The sequence below is a fragment of the Crotalus tigris genome, unplaced genomic scaffold (genome assembly GCF_016545835.1).
Source record: "Crotalus tigris isolate CLP2741 ecotype Arizona unplaced genomic scaffold, ASM1654583v1 scf7180000017668.6805642782:7212621, whole genome shotgun sequence".
Classification (NCBI taxonomy): Eukaryota; Metazoa; Chordata; class Lepidosauria; order Squamata; family Viperidae; genus Crotalus; species Crotalus tigris.
Genome location: NW_024096554.1, coordinates 6105494 through 6128538, shown reverse-complemented (window position 1 = coordinate 6128538; position 23045 = coordinate 6105494). Strand labels below are relative to the sequence as shown.

Below are 23045 nucleotides of genomic sequence, written 5' to 3'. Positions count from 1 at the left end.
ATGCCGCCCAACTCAAACATGAGGTTGAACAGCCTACAAAAAAAAAAAAGAACACTAAACGAACAATGCAGAACAAATATAACCCACTGCTAGCATTCTGAGAAACCATTCGTAGATCCATTTTGTTCAAGCATAAAAAATATGTGCAGCACAGTTCTTGCCTTACATGGGAAATAGTCCAGTGGGCTTTGGGTGAGGCCAGAAGGGGAAGAAAACCTCTTTGCCATCCAGACCCCTTGCAACCTCTAAACATTGGACAGAACTTTGGCAGGGTCACTTAGATGGCCGGGGGCAGAGATGTACAATTGATGATATTGCATCTGTGTCAGTGAATGGCTTTCCCCAGCAGTTTCCTGTAGATATTAAAGAGAAGAAGGAAGAGCTCTGTGGCACTCAGTAATGCAAGGACCTAGGAGTAAACCTCTCCTCCCCCCCCACACTGACTGTAACCGCCCATAGACAAAGGACAAGAACCATCACAAATAGTGCCTTCCACTCCCATCCCCCAAAGGGATCAAGGACAACCAGGATGGATGCACTGGTTCAATCCCACGTTTGCCTGCCAGAGGTCATCCATAAGAGCAATGATCCTTTAGGAAACCTGTTAAGACCCCCAGGCCATGTAAGTAGGAGTCCTCTTGTGATTGTTTTGTTAATGCTTGGTCACCATATTGTATTTGGTATTTATTATTTACTTACAATCCCAATGGAGCCCAAAATTTCTGTTAAGTGAGACGTATATTAAGTGAGTTTTCCCCATTTTATGACCTTTCTTACCACAGTTGTTAAGTGAATCATTGTAGTTGATAAGTTAGTAACCTGGTTGTTAAGTGAATCTGGTTTCCCCATTGACTTTGCTTGACAGAAGGTCAGAAAAAGTGATCACATGATATTGGGACACAGCAACTATCATAAATATAAACCAGCTACCAAGCATTTGAATTTTGATCACATAACTATGGGAATGCTGCAAAGGTAGTTACTGAAAAACAGTCACTTTTTTCAGTGCCATTGTAACTTTGAACGGCTACTAAATGAACTATTGTAAATTGAGGACTACCCGTATTTATTGCTGTGTAGTTATTTTTCTTTTTTTAATGTGTACACCACCTATAGTCACAATACTTGAATTAGGCAGCATTATACATCTTATAAATAAATAAAACATTCAATGCTATCTCAGTACTGTACTGTATCTTTGACTGAAAGAGGTACCAGATAATCTGCTTTCCAGAGCATCTTGGAGTTATAGGTTAACTAATTTCTCAAAAGGGAAGGTTGGAGACTGGATGAAAATTGTTGAGATCCTAGGGATCCAGCAATGGTTTCTTGAGAAACCATTTTCTCAGTGCCTCTTTTATAACCAGTGGAATCACCTACACTTTCAAGCAAGAATTAACCACTGCATGAATCCATCCACACAGCCTCTCCCAGTAATACAGGCATGAGCAAAAAATATTTACACATTCTTAATTACTCCTATTTGATGAGCCAAAATCCGTGGAGGCTGTTTGTATTTTTGGCAAAAGGGGATCTGTTCTTGATTGTTGTGATTGTTTTTCAAAAAGTGCTTTTCTTTTTAATTGAGGAAAAACAAACACTCCAACTCAATTGCATTTAGTCTGGATGGATAAGATTTGGGCTAATGTATGACTCAAACATGCAAAGTCATGCTTGGAAATTTTCCAGACATTTTTTCCTTGAACTTTTATTACCTTCTAAACAACCTAGGGTCATAATCAAATGACTAATTTGCCTTGAGGAAAGTATGTGAGAGGTCTTGGTTCTGTAGTCCTGGACTTATAAGATAGAGATCAGTCATTCAGTAACTGAGGCTACCTTTGGTCATTTTTAAGAATTGTATACATCAATGCCATGTTGATTAATATCTCTGAGTAAGGGGAAAAGGAGTGCAAAGTTGGTTTTTCTTTCCAGGTTTCTCTTTTTTTCTTCTTCAATTCTGCCTTCATTCATTTGCCATTACTATCACAGAACACTATTTCTATGCAATTTTATCCTCTGTTTCAGACAGCAGTCTCCCAAAGTAGTTTATACAACCATATAATTAAATATGAACGTAGTTATAAAGCATTCAGTTAATTACAACCAGAAATGGGTAGAAGTACACCAAAAGACGATGTGTGTTGATTGCTTAATTTCATCATAAATGAGAGCTCCCATTCTCTTTCTGAAAACCCTTTTGAGCATTGGCCAGGGTACAATTTGCAGGAAATATCTTTTTTGAGTGTATGAGTACTACCACAGTGACCGTAACTTACGAAAGCACAAGTGGCTTTGCACTAGGCACATAATAAGCAGTACAAAATAATATCTGCTTTGTTTACCACATCAGCATAAAGCACATCTTGTCATTGCAGAGAGTAAGCTCAAGAATGGTCATGAATTTCTATTGACCAATAGCCCTGCAATTGTAGGCTTCATTAGCTGCTGGACTTTGTAGTCTGTTTTGTAATACATTTTGCGCCTCTGAAAATGTGTTTGTTTGGAACATTGTAATTAAAAAAAAAAAGAAACTATCCTTTCTTGTCCCCGCACTCTCCCAAGGAAACAAGAGGTTGTGATTTCTCTTCCTTTTCTTCGGCAAGTAGTCTGATCTTTTGCCAATAAATATTATTTCCAATAAAAATAACAGTGCTTACCAGTAGTCTCCTCTCAACTGGGGTATAGCACTGAATGGGTCTACCTTACATACCTATATTCTCTTTAGAGCGAACAAGCCTGTAATTTCAAATGAATTTTCAGTTTGTGTCTACTATCTTACTTCAGTCTTAGTACAAGTGTTTCAATATTAATATATTTAATTTAATTTCAATATTAAATGTTCAAGTAATTTGCCCCAATCATTTGGTTTCATTTATCTATGCTGATTTGGTGGGAACTACCAATATTAGGCTTCTTTGCAAAATCTGGTGTGGGGAAGGAAGCTTGGTTATCCAAACATAGCTTCATGGAATAAAATGTTGCCTAGCTTTTTTTCCCCCTTTCCTGCTAGTTTCTCCAAGCACCTAATCAGGGATAATTTCCAGATGCTTCTACCTGAGATTCTTTGAAGAGCAACATTGACTCTTTATCATATTTAATTGTTCAGGTGTAATTAAGTTTAAAGTTCTAGGAAACCTCATACTATCAACACAAGGCTGATGGTCATAAATCTCTTGAGAACAACAAGGACTCAGCAAGGTTAATCTGCAATGGAGCAAGGTCCTTCACTGATGATTCCTGTCTAAATTTTCCTCAGTTGTGCCCCTTTACTTTTTAATATAACAAATACTGCTCTGGCATTCCTGACCCACAACTTTTCTCTCTTTTTGTTTTAGATCATATTAGAAACAGTTGTTTTTTCTCACTCCTTTGTAACAGAAGAATAATAATTCACAGGCATGGATGTTTCTCAGTTACCAAAGCAAGTTTAGCTGTTCAATGTAACAATAACATGCTTTTAATAGAGTGATCCAGCATATTTGGAGAGCACCAGAATAGTAGCCTAATGCATATTTCTTTCCTAATTCCAATGAAAAATGTGCAAATTAGAGTAGTCTCTAAGGTTGCATTAGAGGCTAGTTGTTCTCATCCAGACATTCATTTGGTCAAATGTCATGACTGAAATCGTATCTTTTTAACTACATTCAAAATTGGATGATAGTTTTTTTTTATTAAAAGTTTTAAAGATTTTATACAATATATATCCTAAATCCCTCCCCCCCCACTTCCCAGAGCTGATTACAGCGTTACAAATAAACAATCATAATCTAACTAACATTACCCAACTATACAAACAATCAAATCCATAACATACTTTAACTCCTTTTCAAAATAAATATTAACAAATTAAAAATGAAAATAATATAATTAAACTATAATACTAAAACTAATATAAATTCAACCATATTAAACTATTAATAATCTAAAATTTACTCATAAGTAGATAATACTTTTTAGTCTCATATTTATTCTGAATATAATCTATCCATCTTCTCCAAACCGAGATATATCTTTCTTGTGAATAGTCCTTCAAATAAGCGGAAATTTTTGCCATTTCTGCTAAATTAGACACCTTGAGTATCCATTCTTCCATAGTAGGCAAAGAATCTTTCTTCCAATATTGCCCCACCAATAATCTTGCAGCTGTTATAAGATTCAACATCAAATTAATTTCCTTAATATCAAAATCTACAATAACACCTAACAAAAATAATTGTGGGGTAAACTTTACTTTCTCTTAAAAAATCTTTTGAATGTTCCACCAAATCTTAATCCAAAAAGCTTTTATATTTCTACAAGTCCACCAAATATGAAAATAAGTTGCATCTAAGCTTCCACATCTCCAACATTTGGGCTGTAAATTAGGATACATACAGGACAGCTTTTGAGGATCCAAATGCCACCTATAAAACATTTTATAAAAATTTTCTCTTAATTTTTGAGCTTGAGTAAATTTTATATTTCTAACCCAAATTGTCTCCCATGTGTCCAATAGAATCGGCTCTTGAATATTTTGAGCCCATTTTACCATACAATCTTTAACTAACTCCGTTTCAGAATCCAATTCTATTAAAACATTATAAATTCTCTTTATATAGGCTCGAGTTTGATCTTTAATCTGTTTTACCAAATTCACATCATCTAAAGTAATACCAACCTTTTGATCTAAACTCTACCTGACTAACAATTGATTATACTGAAACCAAGAGTGTACAATATTTTCTTGCTTCAACTCAGCTAAAGATTTTAATTGCTAATCCTTCCCTACCAAACTAAGTAATTCCTTATAAGAAATCCTATCCAAATTCACAACCCTAGGTACCCCCTCTATCGCGTGTCCAGGAATCCCCCAAATTGGAATTTTATAGTTTAACCTATAATAATACTTCTTCCAGATACATAATAAAGCGTTTCTTAAAATATGAGATTTAAAAACCTGATCTACTTTTTTATTATAAATTAAATATGCATGCCATCCATATAATAAATCCCATCCCTCAAGAAGGAGTATATTTTTATTTGTTAAGTTAAGCCAATCACTAATCAATGTTAAAGCCACCGCATCATAATATAATTTTAAATTAGGCGCCTTAAGTCCTCCTCTTTCCCGTGCATCTTGTATAATCTTAAACTTAACTCTTGGTTTTTCCCCTGCCCAAATAAACTTGTTAATACCCTTCTGCCATTCCTCCAAGTTGGCATCTTTTTTCAAAATAGGTATCATTTGAAACAAAAAAAGAAACTTTGGAAGAACATTCATTTTAACCGCTGAGATTCTCCCCAGCAAAGATAACTGTAGTTTTTTCCAATCATTTAAATCCTTTTGCACTTTTACCCATAATGTCTCATAATTATTTTTGTACAATTTAACATTAGAAGCTGTAATGTATACTCCCAAATATTTAACCTTTTTCACTATTTCAAAACCCGTTAATTTAGCTAACATATCCTTTTCCTTCATAGACATATTTTTCGGTAGTATTTTAGTCTTATTGTTATTTACCTTAAAACCAGAGACTTTCCCATACTGGGTTATGATTTCCACCAAATCCCTTACCGAATCTGTCGGTTGAGATAATGTCACAACCAAATCATCGGCAAAAGCTCTCAACCTATAATCATTCTTATTTATTTTTATTCCCTTTATTGTAGGTGATTCACGAATTTTAATAAGTAAAATCTCCATTGTTAAAACAAATAACAATGGGGATAATGGACATCCCTGTCTTGTACCCTTTTCAATTTTAAATGCTTCTGTTAATCCCCCATTAATTATAATTTGTGCCGATTGTTGTTGATATATAGCCTTAAGAGCATACAAAAATTTATACCCAAAATTCATTTTCTCTACAACTCTCAATAAAAATTGCCAATTTAACTGATTAAAAACTTTTTCAGCATCCAAAAATATCAAAGTCTCAGGGATTTGATTGTTCTTGTCCAAATACTCAATTAGGTTAACAATTTGTCTTACATTATATTTCATATATCTCCCAATTATAAATCCAGATTGATCACTATGGATCAATTGCTTCAAAACATGCATTAATCTATTTGCCAATATTTTCAAAAAAAATCTTATCTGTATTCAAAAGAGATATAAGTCTATAATTCTTAGGCTGGGTAAGATCTTGATCCTCCTTTGGGATCAACGATATAAAAACCCTTCTCCAAGATGGAGGTACCTCTGCTCCCAACAAAATACTATTAAAAAGTTCCTTTAATGCAGCGGTTCTCAACCTATGGGTCGCGACCCCATTTGGGGTCGATTGACCATTTCACGGGGGTCGCCAAGCAAGGCTATCCGCCATTTTTTTCCCCTTTTCCGGCAGGTGCCTTATCTTCCTTGGGCTGGGCCAGCTGGTAGCCCAGCCGGTCGTTGGCCTGCTCTGTCTCTGCTGCTTGCCAGCTACACCTCGGCCGGTGTAGGGGGCGGCACCATACATGCGCGGCGCTCCCGGGCAAGGAAAGTCCTCAACTTACAACCGCTTGGATAGTCCTCGACTTACGACCGGTTTAGTCCTCGACTTATGACCGGTTTAGTCCTCGGCTTATGACCGGTTGGGGGTCGCGGCATTAAAAAGGTTGAGAACCACTGCTTTAATGGTTCTATCATTTGTTCAGATAACATTTTATAATAGATTGCTGTTAATCCATCTGTACCAGGAGCCTACCAACCTTTAACTGTTTAATCGCCCAGATAATTTCCTCAGAAGTAATTAAACAATTCATCTCATCTCATTGATCATTTGAAAGTCTAGGAAAATGTGCTATCTGTAGATACTTTTCTATATCTGAAACTTGTATGCTTTCACTAGCATATAACTTTGAATAAAAATCTAAAAAACTCCTTTTAATCAAATTTTGTTGATAAACCTCTTTACCTTTATAATCTATTTTCTCTATAATCCTTGACTTCTGTTTCTTCCGTAATTGATAAGCCAACCACCTACCAGGCTTATTTGCATTACAAAATGTATTATGTTTCATGTAATGTAAATTAATTGCAGTCTGATCAGCCATTAACATGTTAAATTGCTCCTTAAGCATATTTATATAAACCTTTAACCTATTATCCAATGGATTCAAAATAAAAGCCTTCTCTTTCACTTTGATCTCTTCTTCCAACTCTTCACGTTTTTTCGCCTGCTTGCGCCTATGCGCATTATTCATGTGGATCAAAACCCCTCTCATATAAGCTTTGCTAGCATCCCAAACCATAGCCATTGAGGTACCCTTATGCATATTCAAAACAAAAAATTCCTTCAAATATTTTCTACATTTCTGCGAAATCCCCTCATATCTAAATAAGTTCTCATTCAACCTCCAAGATCTTCTATTCCCTTCTTCAGCAAATAACTCCAACCATACAGGACTGTGATCCGACAATGTCCTAGGAAAAATCTTGACATTCTTAACCCTAGAAAAGAGATCAGTAGTAATTAAAATTAAGCTCCTCAGCCAAAAAAGCAAAGTCCTTTCTTTTTCTAAGAATTTTTGGAGGTATTTCTTTTAAAATTATAACGTGAGCTGCAATTTGAAATTTCTGCTTATAAAAAGCCTGTATAATTTCATTACGAAGTGATTTTCTAGAAAAATAAATAACCACATCTCTTGGTAAATTTCTCTGCCTCGCAATCCATGAATTAACCCTAAAAATTTTTTCTGTCTCTCTCAAAATTTCTTCAGGTTCATATCCCAAAATGGAAACTAAATCTGCTGCTATTTCCTCTCTCAGATTCTCTTGCAAATTCTCCTTCAGCCCTATTATTCGCAAGGCAAATTCCATGTCTCTATATTGTGACATAATAATTTCATCAAAATTGGATGATAGTTTTGTGTGCACAAGGGAGGAAGTACAAGCAAAAACAAACTAGTACAGGAAAAAATAATTAGATTGACTAAATTATCTGTTTTTTTTATTTTTGGTGAAATTGCCACCTTCATTAGAGCAGTAAAGTATCACAATATATATTCTGGGCTCCAGTATTAATTTCCAAAGTAGCTGGTAACTGCAAGGCAATTCATAAAGAGCAAATTCTTACTGGGTTTGCTGAGAATTTTTGATAGCTAATCAAAAATTCTAGTGAGAAATAGATAACACTTGGAACTATCTAAGAATTTTGGTGGACTAAAAAGAGGAATGCCCTTAATTTGAGAACACGTGGGAATGGAGTCATCTTTGAATAGAGCAGGGCTTTTCAACCTTATCCCAGATTGTACACTTTTAGGACATGACAATATTTGAATACCACCAGTGCTTAGCAAGGTGTCAAAAACTTGATGACCTTTCACGTCTATAGCTAAAATAATTTCATCATTGTTCAATTGGGTTTTGCTGATCAGAGTAAGCAGTATTTCCTGTAGAATTGGAGCTCAAGCGGTACTCACATTTTAAGTATGAGTGAAAAATGATTGTATACGTCCCATTAATAGAAAGGTAGAAGTTATTACCTGATCACACTTGTATAGCATAGCCTAGATTCATAATACATATACCAAGGCATATTCCTGCTATGAATAAAGAGAAATGTGACTTGGAATCACTGTGAATAATTTTAGCCTATATAACTTTGTAGAAAGTTTTTGAAAGAGGCTCATATCCATTTAATACAAATTATTGAAAACAATAATTTGGCTTCCATTTCAGCTCCTTAACTTCTTTGTCAGCACTGAATGTTAGGGATCAATCCTGTTGTCTCCTGGGCATTACATTATGGAGCGGGGGGGGGGGGAAGGATTCCCTCTGTCACTATTTCTTCTTGATTTGGTAGAAAAGATGCTCACACGTCTGGGTTGTCTCCCCAAGATTCCAGTTCACTGGAAAGGATTGGATTCTGGATTCTGTATGTTCAGTTTCAATAGAAAAGATATGCTGTTTCTTATTTGTCTCAGTCAGTGTCCACTCAGTGTTCTGCTTTCTTACTCTAATGAGAAACTGACTCATCCTATTTCACAGGTGTGGAACCAAGGCAGAGAGAAGCCATTTCATTGCTGAGATTGAATTTGAACCCAGACCCATATGTTCCTCTGTATAATTTTTTTTTCTTAAGCTCTTTGCTTCATGACTGAATTTTGCAACTTTACAAAGTTTGCTTCAAGAATACTCCTACTGGCAAGCATATTTCAGGCTTTTTAAACAAAGGCCTTGTTACCAGAGGTCAATGCTCAAGTAGACAGAGATTCATGAATCATATGGGAGGAAGGTCACACGTTTCTTGTAAGTGATTACTTAGGCAAAAGACTGTGTGTTCTAAAGTTTCTGGCTTAGTGATTCATTTCTGGTGGACCTTGAACAATTAGGCAGACCAAGCTCCTGTCTCTTATTTTTTCTTCTTCTAACACTGTCAGTTTAACACAAAGTTATTTTGCAGTATTTCCTATCAGTACTAATACTAAATAAGCTCTCATAAATCTGTGCAAACAAGATAAGCACTGATACATTATCATAGCACATCTTTTCCTACATCTCTCTCTTTCCCTTATGCAGAGAGAAAGAATGAAGGAAAGAGTATGTGGAGTGAACAGAGTTTCCAGAGTATTTTTTCCCTTTCAAATTCAAATGCAATATCTTAAAGTAATGGGTGCATATATTTCCCTCTGTAATTTGGCTATATAATAACATTTTAGATAATTTTAGTGACCCGTTAATAATCAACGGTTACAAAGATTATATTGGGCTGAGTAATATAAGGCTTGAAGCTGATTTCCTATCCTAGTTAATGGGAAATCTAACTGATCTCAAAGCTGTTAAATGTGTTCTTTAATTTTTGTCTGCAATTATGTCTGCTGCTTTAAAAATAAACTTGCATGCTGGCAGGTCAAAATGTTTGCTAAGAGTCTTGTTCCTGAAATCTATAAAAATTACATGAATAATGGCATGGTTTTATATTATATTATTTTGTAGTGGATATAATTTGGAGGACCTGTTCAGACTTTGTTAATCTTGAACAAATTTACACTGGATGCTGAAAGTTCAGCCCATGTAGAAATTGTACTAAATTATGTATTATCAGAAGTCATTTAGTCTTAAATATTCTCTTAAATAAAGGCATATACATGCATATGTTGTGTATTTTATGAGATTGTAAATTGAATGGAATAAATTGTCACATGAGCAAAAATATACTTGCACAATAGGATACTCAATTTCCATTTGCAGCTTCTCCAGCAGGATGGCTGTAGAGTCCAATGGATGGGTTCTATGACAGCCTTCCTGCCTGGCAGACTGGGTAAAAACTTTGGCCACACCCCTTCCTTTGGGCATGACCCCAGTTTTGACTCAGTCTCGAAGCCTGGTAGAAGTGCGAGAAGCAGCTCTCAGAAAACAAAAGGAATTTCACTCCAAAATAAGAGAAATCATTCCCTCTTCCTTCCAAGTTTGAAAGCAAGTTCTCCGGTTAGCTGATAGAATCTTGAGGTGCAGCCAGGATCGCCGGAGTGGTGAGAGGGGCGCCAGGGCGGCTAGCAGGGGAGGTTTGAACCGGGGCCGGATCGCCCGATATCCGGCCCGCCGAGCAGCCGTTTGCCGCGGGGACCTACCCGGCTCGCCAAACAGCTGAGTGGCCGACTGCGCTCGGCCGACCAAGCAGAGACGCCGCTCGGCGCTAAACAGCTGAGCGGCGCGGGAAGCAGCAAACCGCGGCACCGCTCGGCATCGATCAGCTGAGCGGCGCGAGAAGCGCGCCCTGAACAGAGCAGAGCTCTGGCGCCATTTTCTTTCTCCTCAGCGGAGAGGCGCAGCCACCTTAAGGCCAAAGGAACTTTCCTGTTGCCGAACTTAGAGCTCCGCCATTGTTTGAGCCTCGTGGCTTCCCGGGCTACTATTGGGAGGCGGGGCTTCCTCTAATTCGCCATTTTGAACAAGCGGATCAACCCGCGGTTTTCCTTTGTGGGTGGGGCTACCATCCGGATTCCTTTCCCCTGCAGATAAAGAAGGGATTCTTTATAAGATTGCCTGAGGTTACCTCCACACATTGGGGCAAGAGGAAGGAAGAGGAAAGAAGGAAGAGAGCTACCATCAGCTCCGATTGTGGTCTGCTGCCACAGCCACAGACTGGGGGAGAGGGAGACATTAAATGCATTTGTCTGGACTTAGGTGAGGAGGTGAGGAGGAATAATTTCTCTAACTGTTCCTAGAGTGACCTTTAGTCACTGCCTTGCAGGATCTCCTGTCCAAAGAATCCTGTCTGTCCGGCCATTGTTTGTATAGGCAGAGGAGGGCAACAGCCCCAAGCATCTGCATCTGATCTGCGTATTTGATCCCCCCACTCCAGACATTGCCTACTCGGGATGCCTGGCGCAATGGTAGACAATGTCTCGTATTCAGTCACTGAGGTCCCTCAATTGTCCCCCCCACAGCAACAACCAAAACGCAGATCCTCTGAAACAGAGATGGGGGGGGGGAAGAAGAAGGCTAAAACAAAGCACATTGTTCAGAAGGGACAATCTAAAACGGCTGAGTGAGAGGCCTTGAGGAGACATTTGGCTTTAGAAAGACAAATTAGCAGGGCGCAGAGAAATTCCAATGGGACAAGCGTGGTTTCCCCTGTCCCAGTGGTGGCGCCCAACTCGGAACCTACCGCCCAGGAGGTTCTCAAAACTTGGTCTCCTCCTGGGGAAACTGAACAGTTAGATTCCTCCAATCTCTCCTCACCAGCTTCTTCACCCGACCATACTCCAGTGCGCCACTCCAGCGACAAAGCGCAGGAGAACATATGGTCGGCACAATTTCAGGCATTCATGCAGGATGCCTTTTCCCAGTTCATGGCTTCCAAGGGGCAAGTGGCCCTTCATACACCCCATAAGGGACGAACTAAGCCGCCCCCTACCAACATTTCTGAGACTTCCTCTCAAATAGGAGAGAGTGACTCATTAGACCTCGATATGTCAGACATGCCCCTCTCGGAGGATGAGGAGACCGCACCTGAGCAGGCGACAAGCTCTGGCCTCTTTAACCCAGCACTCCTAAAATCACTACTGGTAAAGGCAGTCTCCACGGTCAGTCTCACATCAGTACAGGAGGAGAAGCCCTCTACAAGCAAGGAGGCCAACGCTCTATTTGCAAAAAAGGTTCCACAGGATAAGTACATCCCATGTCCGGAGGTCTTCATGACCACGGTAGAGGAACAATGGTCCTCACTTGCAAGCCCACCGGTACCCAATAGTGTGGAAAGGAAGCTTTTCAACTTCTCTCCCTCTTTCTCGAACATGTTAGAGGTCCCCACGGTAGATAACCCTCTGATCTCATTATTTTCTACCTCCGCAATTCCAGGGGACATGGCGGAAGCCTTGAAACCTGAGGAAAAGAAATTTGAACACTCCCTCCATCGTTCCCACATGGCCGCAGCCTGGGCGGCCAGAGCAGCCACTTCATCATCATTCTTCGCGAGGGCCTGCATCATGTGGTTGAGGGAACTGCAAAGCACGGTGCCTCCAGATCAGGTCAGAGTACACCAGACATTGGCCAAGCTCCTCGCGGCCTCTCAGTTCATGGCGGACGCTTCGCTGTACGCAACAAAGTACGCGGCAAGATCCATTGCAGCCACAGTGGCCTCACGTAGACTACTGTGGCTCAAAAATTGGAAGACAGACCTGAGGTCCAAATGGCGTCTCTCGACGTCCAAATACAGCGGGGCATCCCTATTTGGGTCCATCCTGGACCCGCATGTCAGTGAAGGCAGAGACAAGAGGAAGATCTTAGTGCACCCATCAAAGAAGCTTGATAGGAGAAGCAGCCAAGACTTCCGGAGACAGGGATCCCGTCCAGGGAGCCCTTGGGAATGGAGGCAGCCCTTTCGGTCAGGGCAATCCTGGGACTGGCCCAGAGGCTCGCGATCCTTCTACCCGAGACAGGATCGACCCTAGGATCACCAAAGCACAGGAGCCAGGGGCCAGTTCCAGTCCAGACGTCCATATAGGGGATCGGGGGGCAGATCCTTTAAGCGTACCAAGTGACGCCAAAGGGGACAGTCCCATCGGGGGTCGGTTAGGAATTTTCATCGAGGTCTGGGAGCAGACCACTACCGACGCCTGGGTCTTGGAGACGGTCAGACATGGTCTGACCTTAGACTTTTGTTCTCCCCCACCAAACCGGTTCATCAGATGTCCCATCTCCAGAAAGGTACACAAGGCAAGGTTGTTAACTTTGGCCATAGCTCACCTCCTGTCAATCCAAGCCATAGAGAGGGTACCAAAGGGAGAGGAAGGAAGAGGATTCTATTCCATCCTCTTCGTTGTCCCGAAGTCATCAGGAGGATGGAGAGCAATACTGGACCTGAAGGGCCTGAATTATTACATAAAATACAGGAGGTTCAAGATGCACTCCTTGAAATCCATCCTAGCCAGCGTCAGGGAAGACGACCTACTATCCTCAATAGACCTGACAGAGGCGTACCTACACATTCCCATTCATCCCAGTTACCAGAAATTCTTCAGGTTCACCTACGCGGGCCGACATTACCAATACAGGGCCCTACCCTTCGGGCTATCCTCAGCGCCAAGGGTATTCACCAAAATCCTAGCTGTGATAGCGGCCCATCTCAGGATGATGCCGGTTCGCGTACAGTTTTATCTGGACGACATCTTGATCCAGTCCAGATCCCAGGAACAAGCAAAAGCAGATCTCAAGACCACAATCCGAACCCTACAGGGGCATGGATTCTCGGTCAATCTGGCCAAGAGCCATCTCACTCCCTCAAGGAGACTGCAACACCTAGGCGCAGTAATAGACTCGTCACTGTGCAGGGTATACCTTTCCCAGGAACGACGAATCAGCATATCCAAGCTAATTCACCAAATTCAGAGAATCAGGAGAGTGCCCTTGATACAGCTCTCGAAACTCCTGGGAAAGATGATATCTTGCATGGGCATTATACCATGGGCAAGGCTCCACTCGAGGGAGTTGCAGTGGTTCCTCCTACCCTACCAGAGGAGGAATCTCAGCACCTCCAACAGGAGGGTCTTGGTACCAGCACAGGTGATGAGATCACTGAAATGGTGGATATCCCCCAAGACACTCAAGGGGAGTGCATTCAAAGAGCCGGACAGGGTCACGCTCACGACAGACGCGAGCCTGTTCGGATGGGGAGCCCACTTGGGAAGCCAGATGGCACAGGGCCAGTGGGTCCAGAAGGACCTTTCACACAGCATCAATTGGCTAGAGCTCCGGGCCATCCACCTGGCTCTACGTCATTTCTCAGACCTAGTAACAAGGAGGCACGTCCTCGTGTTAACAGACAATGTAGCGGCCAAGGCCCATGTAAACAAGGAAGGGGGAACGCGATCAGTGGAACTAATGAGGGAGGCATTAGATCTGGCTCGATGGGCAGAAACCAATGTGAGCTCTATCAGAGCAGAACACATATCAGGGGAGGCAAACACCCAGGCAGACTCCCTGAGCAGGGCCAAGGTGGATCAGTCGGAATGGCGCCTGGATCCGGCTCTGTTCGAGGAGATCTCCCGGAGATTCGGACAACCGCATCTGGATCTATTTGCCAACCACAAGAACACTCAATTTCCCAGGTTCTTCTCCAGATTCCCGTCTCCGGGGTCGGAGGGAACGGATGCCCTCAGGTGTCGGTGGCCGGCGCATCTCCTGTACGCCTTTCCTCCGTTGCCTTTGATACCGGCGACCATACGCAAGCTGATCTGGGAGAGCGCAGAGATAGTCTGCGTTGCCCCGCATTGGCCACGGCGTCCGTGGTTTGCCGACCTCGTGGACCTTTCGATATCACCCCCGTGGAGGATTCCCCCGGACAGAGTAACACTCAGCCAGGGCAAGCTTGTACACCCAGACCCCCAGTGGCTACAACTAGCCGTCTGGCACTTGAGCGGCAAAGTTTAGCCAAGCAATCTTACTCGGCAGGGGTGATATCGATCATACAAGCTTCACGGCGAGCGTCCACAAACAGGATTTACGATGCCACATGGAAGGGCTTTTGTAGGTGGTGCGTTTCTCTGCACCTAGATCCAGCTGCAACATCTATCCCCAACATTCTAGATTATCTCTTGGAGGATCTTAATAAGGGCCTATCAGTCAACACTATCCGCAGACAGATATCGGCTCTCTCAACCGTACTCTCCTGCGACAACCTGACATCCCTAGCGCAACATCCAGCGATTAGCGCCTTTTTAAAAGGGGCAACCAACACAAAACCTCCAGTCATACACAGGTATCCGTCTTGGAACTTGCCTAAAGTCCTTCTAGCCTTGACATCAGCCCCCTTTGAACCTCTGGAATCATGTTCCCTCCATCACCTATCGCTGAAGGTAGCCTTCCTCGTGGCAATTACTTCAGCAAGGAGAATTTCAGAGCTAGCGGCACTGTCAGTAAGAAAGGATCTGTGTACCTTCTTCAAGGACAAGGTCGTTCTTAGATCAGATCCGGTCTTCATTCCGAAGGTAAACAGCATCTTTCACAGATCTCAGGAACTGACCTTTCCAGATTTCTGTCCAAAACCCAGACATAGGTTAGAGCATAAATGGCACAAGCTGGACGTGCGCAGAGCGCTGTGTTTCTACATGAAACGCACCGCGACCTTCCGCAAGACAGAGGCATTATTTGTTTCCTTTCAACCATCAACTATGGGAAAGAAAGTGTCTTCTTCCACCATAGGTAGGTGGATCAGAGCCTGCATAGCCCAGGCCTATGCCTCGCAGGAACTACCAGTACCCGCAAATGTGACTGCCCATTCAACACGGAGCGCAGCCACATCTGCGGCATGGCTAACACAGGCACCGGTAGAAGAGATTTGCAAAGCAGCAACCTGGTCTTCACCGTCTGTCTTCATTCGGCATTACCGTTTAGACTCCCTTGCCGCATCAGACGCGGCCTTTGGTAGAAGAGTGCTACAGCAAGTCGTATCTGCTCAGAATTCGGGAGCCTAGACAGTCCCTCCCAGGGGGACATGAGGGCTTTGGTATGTCCCATCCATTGGACTCTACAGCCATCCTGCTGGAGAAGGGGCGTTGTCTTACCTGAACGCCTTTTCTCAGCAGGATGATGTAGAGTCCAAGCCCACCCAGGGGTTAGGTCTAGGCAGGTATATAATAAAGAGCTGCAATATTAATTCCAACAAAGTTTCTCGCCTAAGTCAAAACTGGGGTCACGCCCAAAGGAAGGGGTGTGGCCAAAGTTTTTACCCAGTCTGCCGGGCAGGAAGGCTGTCATAGAACCCATCCATTGGACTCTACATCATCCTGCTGAGAAAAGGCGTAAGACAACGCCCCTTCTCCACTTCCTTAGGAGATTTGTTTAATTCTGTACAATCATACACATACAGACTCACAGTCTCTCTTTCTCTCTCATAACTAATATAAAAACACTTTCAAGTTTAGAAAGTTTTTTTCCCCTGTCCAATGCTATAGCTTGCTCATTTCTGCATTTTTGTGGAATTATAGTGTATATGCTATGTGTCCTTAAGAGAACCATAATCACTGAGGTAAAGATGGGGAGAGATAGTAAGAGACCTCTGTAACTGCTATCTGTTAAGAAGTCTCTCCCCAGTTATAGTTGTGCTGACCATTTTAGATTGCCAATTTAATGAATGGATCCAGGTCACCTTAGCTGTATATACCATATTATGTAGATATGAGGGAAGGGTCCTAAAGCTAAAACAGCTAAAAATCTTGCTAAGCATCTATAGAATATACTGTGTAGTATTATATTGTTGGGAATATAATAGCAATAATGTGGCTTAATTTGTCATGAATTGTATCACAGCAGAGATTTAGATCATCTGTGCCCTTTTCAGGATTGGCTAATATGGAGATCTTGGAAAATATGAAAGAGTTGCAAATGGAACAACCATTTCCAAGATTTGATATGCTATCACTTGTTCTAACATTCAAGGTCATGTGAATAAATTCCAAGAATAGTTAGAAACTAACTATTGAACAAGAACTACAATCTTCCTACATAGAAACGCAATTGTTAAACAAGTAGCTAGAAATATTTATGTATTACATGCTGACTTTGTTGGGAATTATTGTGCCTTGAGAGTATTAATATGACTTGGCTTAGAACTCTTACAGAGTGTATGGAAAAGTAATATCAGTTGTACTTAAATTTAAGTATGCAAGTTAAATATAAAAGATATGAGCAATGTGTGATCGTAGCTGTTTCTTCCTTTTAACTGCCAGTGGGGGTATGAACTGATTGGGTGGGAGCTTGGCTGTGTTCTGATTAGGTGGAGGTGTGTTCTGATTGGTTAGGGGCTTGGCTGTGCTCTGATTGGATGGGGGGGTTGGCTGTGCTCTGATTGGATGGGGGAGTGTTTTGTTTGGGTGGGGGCTTTGTTGTGCTCAGGTTAGTTTGAGTTGCAGGGGGATTTGAGATGTGAGCTGCGTTGCTGTTGTTTGGCTTCGCGTTTGTGGTCGTGCCTCATCTTCATGGTGGGTGTCAGTTTGCTTCATGTATGGATTGGAGGATATATGTATATATATATATATATATGTTTTCTGAGGTTTTCGTGGGTATTTGTATGTAGGTCTTTGGTTGTTCGGGTTTTCTCCCGCGTAAAATTGGAAGTGTCTTACTGATTCTGTCACCAATGTACTAACATCCAATGGATTCCATAGAAATAAGATTACAAACCTAATCCAAAAAGAAACCCCCACTAAAATCCAAGACAAAGAACAAGAAAACGGCAAAGCCCTCCTCCCATACATAAGAGGCACCACAGATAAGATCCTCCATAAACACAACATCAAAACAGCATTCTGCACAAACAGAAAAATATCCACCATCCTTAGAAACCCCAAAGATAAAATTGAATTAGAAAATCAAGGAGTATACGAAATCCCATGCACCACTTGTCCCACCACATACATTGGACAAACCAACAGAAGAATAAATGCACGCATTGAAGAACATAAGAACTCAGTCAAAAAAGAGGAACCAACATCTTCCCTGGTCCAACACCTTAAAGCCACAGGACATGAAATTGACTTTAAAAATACCAGAACCATTGCCCAAAGTGAACATTTTAATAACAGAATAATCAGAGAAGCCATCGAGATAGAAAAACGCCACACAGCATGAACAAGCGAGATGATACCTCCCGCCTTCCAGCCATTTGGAAACCCGCCCTTATTGACAAACGACTCCCTAACACAAAAAATGATACCAGACCCACACTCACAAAAACCACACAGGATGTCACCACCACACATCCACGCAAAAAACAAACCCAAAGCCACACCGATGACGAGGCACGACCACAAACCAGAAGCCAGACCACAACTGCATCATTAGCCACTTTAAACCCCTCCAATCCATACATGAAGCAAATTGACACCCTCCATGAAGAGGAGGCACGACCACGAACGCGAAGCCAAAAAATAACAAGGCAGCCCAAAATCTTAAACCCCTCTGCAACTCAGCCTAACCTGAGCACAACCAAACAGAACACTCCCCCAGCCAATCAGAGCACAGCCAAGCCCCTAACCATTCAGAACACACCTCCACCCACTCAGAACACAGCCAAGCTCCCACCCAATCAGTTCATACCCCCACTGGCAGTTAAAAGGAAGAAACAGCTAAGACCACACATTGCTGCTCAAAGCACGAAGCTGAAAACACCAGCCTGAAGATGACGAATGGGACTTCGTCGAAACGTCGCCAAGACACTTCCAATTTTACGTGGGAGAAAACCCGAACAACCAAAGACCTACCTACATATATAGGTAGGTATATGATTTCTGTGCCAATTACCTTCAGTTCTTAAGCATACAAATAGCTATTTTTTTATAATGTATAAGAACTCCTTTGAGGCAGGGAACATTTTGACTTTGGAAAGGTTATTTTTCTGGTAGTTAACAAAAGAATAAAATTGCCATGCTTATACAGGTGAGTGAATAATTTTGGGGAGCCCCAATTTCCTGGGTGGATTTTAACATAGTATACTTTTAGATATAGTTTTTTCCTGCATGGATGTTATATTTGTGTTATCAAGATATTTAGTAAAATATGGTTACAGTTTGAAGATGACAAAGCATAGTTTGTTTTTCTTTAGGTCGAATTGATGTTGATCATGCAATAACAAGAAAGATGCGTCTGTTAACAGAAGCAGAGGTAAATAAATGTTACCAACAAGCTTTTGGGTATTATATGTGGCTATGACTTTCAGTTTACAAGCAAGTTAGCCTGTGGTCAGATTCCCCAATCTCGTGCTCTAAGATCTATTAACTATACTTCTCAGAATTTCCATTGACCATGTTACATAGAAATTCTGGATACTGGGGAAATTATATTGCTACTAGAGCAGTGGTTCTCAACCTGTGAGTTGGGACCCCATTTGGGGTCAAACGACCATTTCACAGGGGTTGCCAAACAATGCAGTCCGCCATTTTTTTTCCCTTTTCCTTAGTTGTGCTACTCCCTTTTATTCTATTGGCTTTTGAAAGCCAATAGAATAGACTCTCTTGAATAGAGTCTAATTCTATTGGCTTTCAAAAGCCAATAGGAATTGTCCAGGCTGTCTCTGCCATGCTGAGCCCGCCAAAAGTCCCATTCTGCAAACGGTGCTGCAAGTTGTCTGCAGTGAAGGCGAGCTGTCTGGAAGTTTCCACCCTTCCCTGCTGAGCAACTACTAAAAATGTAAGTAAAAGAGGGCCAGGGGTGGGAGGTGGGAGGCTGGCGGGCGCAGGGAGGGTTGCTGGCACACATGGGGCCCGGCGGGTGCCTTACCTCCCTTGGGCTGGGCCAGCTGGTGGCCCAGCCGGTGGTCGGCCTGCGCCGTCTCTGCCGCTTGCCAGCTACGCCTTGGCCGGTGCAGGGGGCGGCACCACGCATGCGCGGTGCTCCCGGGCAGGGAAAGTCCTCGACTTACGACTGATTGTGTAGTCCTCGACTTATGACCAGTTGGGTAGTCCTCGACGTACGACCGGTTGGGGGTCGCGGCATTAAAAAGGTTGAGAACCACTGTACTAGAGAGTGCTGTACAGTTAGTCTGTAACAACTGAGCCCAAAATTTATGTTGGTAAGTGAGACATTTGTTAAGTGAGTTTTGCCCCATTTTACAACTTTTCTTGCCACAGCTGTTAAGTGAATTATTGCAGTTGTTAAGTTAGTAACCCTGTTGTTAGGTGAATCTGGCTTCCCCTTCGACTTTGCTTGTCAGAAGGTTGCAAAAGTTGATCACATGACCCTGGAACACCGCAACCATTATAAATATGAAGCAGTTGCCAAGTGTCTGAATTTTGACCATATAGCCATAGGGATGCTGCAAAGGTCTTAAGTGTGAAAAAAATCATAAGTCATTTTTTTCAATGCCGTTGTAACTTTGAACGGTCAGTAAATGAACTGTTGCAAGTCAAGGACTACCTGTATTAGAAACAGCCACTTTTTATTTTTTAAAAAAAGGCAATTTGACTTTTAGATAGGTAAAAAAAAGTGGCTCATGTTTTTATTGTTTTATGCTGAGAGTTAAGACAAAAAAATATTTTTTAAAAAAAGAAAAACACCTGCCTTTTGTGAACTTACTGAACTTGAAAGTTGAGGTTCCCAATTGGTTTGTTTTTGGCGGGTTACAAGCCAAAGCTAAACATTAACCATCTTTCTTTTTGTTTTAGACTAAGGGTGCTGACTTTTCTTCTTCTGTTACAAAATAATACAGCATCAAAACAAAATTGGTGTCATAGTTCTATAAATGCATGAAAATTCTAAATGAAATATTTTGATTGCTTTAGATCTTAAATTCAAAGAGTTAAAGCATTAAAAGTCACAATAGTATAGGCATCTGACTCCTCAAAGAAATCAATGACAGGCTTAATTTATAGATTTTTATATGTATGTGTGAAATATGGAAGTATGGAATAGCATTAATTATATACTAATACTAATTATATTCTAGGAGATCTCTCAGCTAATAATTTTTAATTAAAAAAAATTTTCTCAAGAGCTCCTTCTGAATGTTTTGTCTCACAGTTACAGTTTTGTAGTGTGGCTACATTCCCTTATTGAGAATGTTTTATGAATGCTGCTTGGGCAGGCAGTTGTTTGGGTGAGATGTTGTTTTAAGGTTTTTTTTCTTCTATTCTTTCTCTCAAATTTTAACCAGCAGTTGAAGCCAGCATTCATGAAGGGTGTGGACAAGCATTTTACTGAAGCTGTCAATAGTTTGATTGCAAACTCTGTGCTGCTGGAATCCTCCCCAGCTGCTTTTCCAGAGAAAGACAGTCTCAAAATCAAGTATGTTGGTCTTCACTCAGTAGATTTGATTTCTTACTTGATTTCTTTACTTTTGCCTTTTTTTAATAGTGCCTATTCCTTTCTTCACAGGGGAACAAGAGCACCTCCAGATCATGGAAAAGTTTTCATTCCCAGAAAATCTCTCTTGGAGTGAGTATCTTTAATGGGTTTGTAGGTTACAGTAGTACTAATGCTAAAGCTACTATTGCTTTAGTTCCCTTTGGAAATGTGATTAAAGCACTCCACTCTGTGATCCATAGTATTGGGGGATGTAAGGTCATTTGTCTCATTTTTATCATCCTTTACATCATTTTTATCATTATCCATATTGGCTGAAACCGGGCATTTGGTTAGCCATGGTGTATCTAGAGTTCCTATCAGAGATGACCACAGCTTATATTCACCACTTTTCCCTTTTCTCCTTAAAGTTGATCTCCTGTCTAGACATATGTATCGTTTGAAATGACTCCTAGTAGATGGCTAGATGCTCTGATAAAATTTATACCGTCTAAATAAAGAATTCACAATTAGGGACGAAATGTGTTAACTAGACTCAAGAATGTATTTTATATAGGTCAGATTCTTTTAGTCCATTATTGTCACCTCTTGAATAGAATAGAGCTGGAAGGGAACTTGGAGGTCTTCTAGTCCAGCCCCCTGCTCTAGCAGGAGAACCTATATCATCTCAGACAAGACTGCCTAGCCTCTTCTTAAAAATCTCCAGTGATGGAGAACCCATGATTTCTGGAGGCAAGCTGCTCCACTAGTTAATTGTCCTCACTGTCAGAAAGTTTCTCCTTAATTCCAGGTTGCTTCTCTCTTTGATCAGTTTCCAACCATTGTTTCTTGTCCTGCCCTCTGGTGCTTTGGAGAATAGTTTGACCACCTCTTCTTTGTGGCAGCCCTCAAATACTGGAACACTGCTATCATGTCTCCCCTATTTCTTCTTTTCTTTAGATTAACCAAACCCAAGTCCTGCAGCCGTTCTTCGTATGTTTTAGTCTCCAGGCCTTTGATCATCTTAGTTGCTCTTCTCTGAATTTTTTCTAAACTTAATAGGTAGCAGTTGTTCAGAGACTTAGACATAAGCTCTACTAACTATCTGATCCTTTAAGGTGAAAATTAAGTATCATTGATTAATGCCATTTTCTGTTATATGTACAGGTAGTCTTTGGCTTACAGCCATTTATTTAGTGACCGTTCAAAGTTATAATGGCCCTGAAAAACATGACTTATGACTGTTTTTCATAGTTACGACTGTAGCAGCATGGCTGTGCTCATGTGATCAAAATTCGGATGCTTGGCAACTGACATGTATTTTTGACAGTTGCAATGTCCCAGGGTCATGTGATCCCCTTTTGTGACCTTCTGACAAGCAAAGACAATGGGATATTTCACAATTGCTCTTCAGTAATAAAAAAAAAAAATGTTTAGGTATTTTTTGCTGTCTTTGTGTCATTTGGAGGAAATTACAGTAGGTTTAACTTTTTTTATAAGTTCAGTTTGTATCAGTTTCTGACAACAATTATGAACCATATTAAATATGAAACGGTATTAGAGGTTTCATACTTCTCTAATGCATCCATTCAAAATTCATTGTCTGACGTACTTTCCTGATTTCTAGATTCCTTATTTATCAAAGAGGAAAAAGAATGAGAAACTAGGAATAAACTTTATAGTCCATCCCATTAGTATGGCAAATTCTAACCTATGTTAAAAGTGATTGTATGGCCCATCTAATCTTGCACAGGCTGAAGACTTATGGACAGGATAGATTACTCCCATGATTCTGAGTCAGCACTGAGAAAGATATATCTAGAGCAGTGGTTCTCAACCTTTTTAATGCCGC

The 23045-nt window shown here is 41.1% G+C and overlaps 1 protein-coding gene across 2 annotated transcripts in view; it reads left to right on the top strand.

Moving 5' to 3' along the window:
- Positions 1-23045, top strand: part of SOAT1 (sterol O-acyltransferase 1) — a 60632-nt gene that overhangs the window by 8607 nt on the left and 28980 nt on the right. Inside the window, exons 3-5 of one of the 2 annotated variants that reach the window (XM_039337177.1) lie at positions 19020-19078; positions 21069-21196; positions 21287-21346. In XM_039337177.1, coding sequence (XP_039193111.1) covers positions 19020-19078; positions 21069-21196; positions 21287-21346 — 247 coding nt within the window. Of the gene's footprint in view, positions 1-19019; positions 19079-21065; positions 21197-21286; positions 21347-23045 lie in introns of both variants that reach the window. The other variant, XM_039337176.1, reaches the window with a different exon arrangement.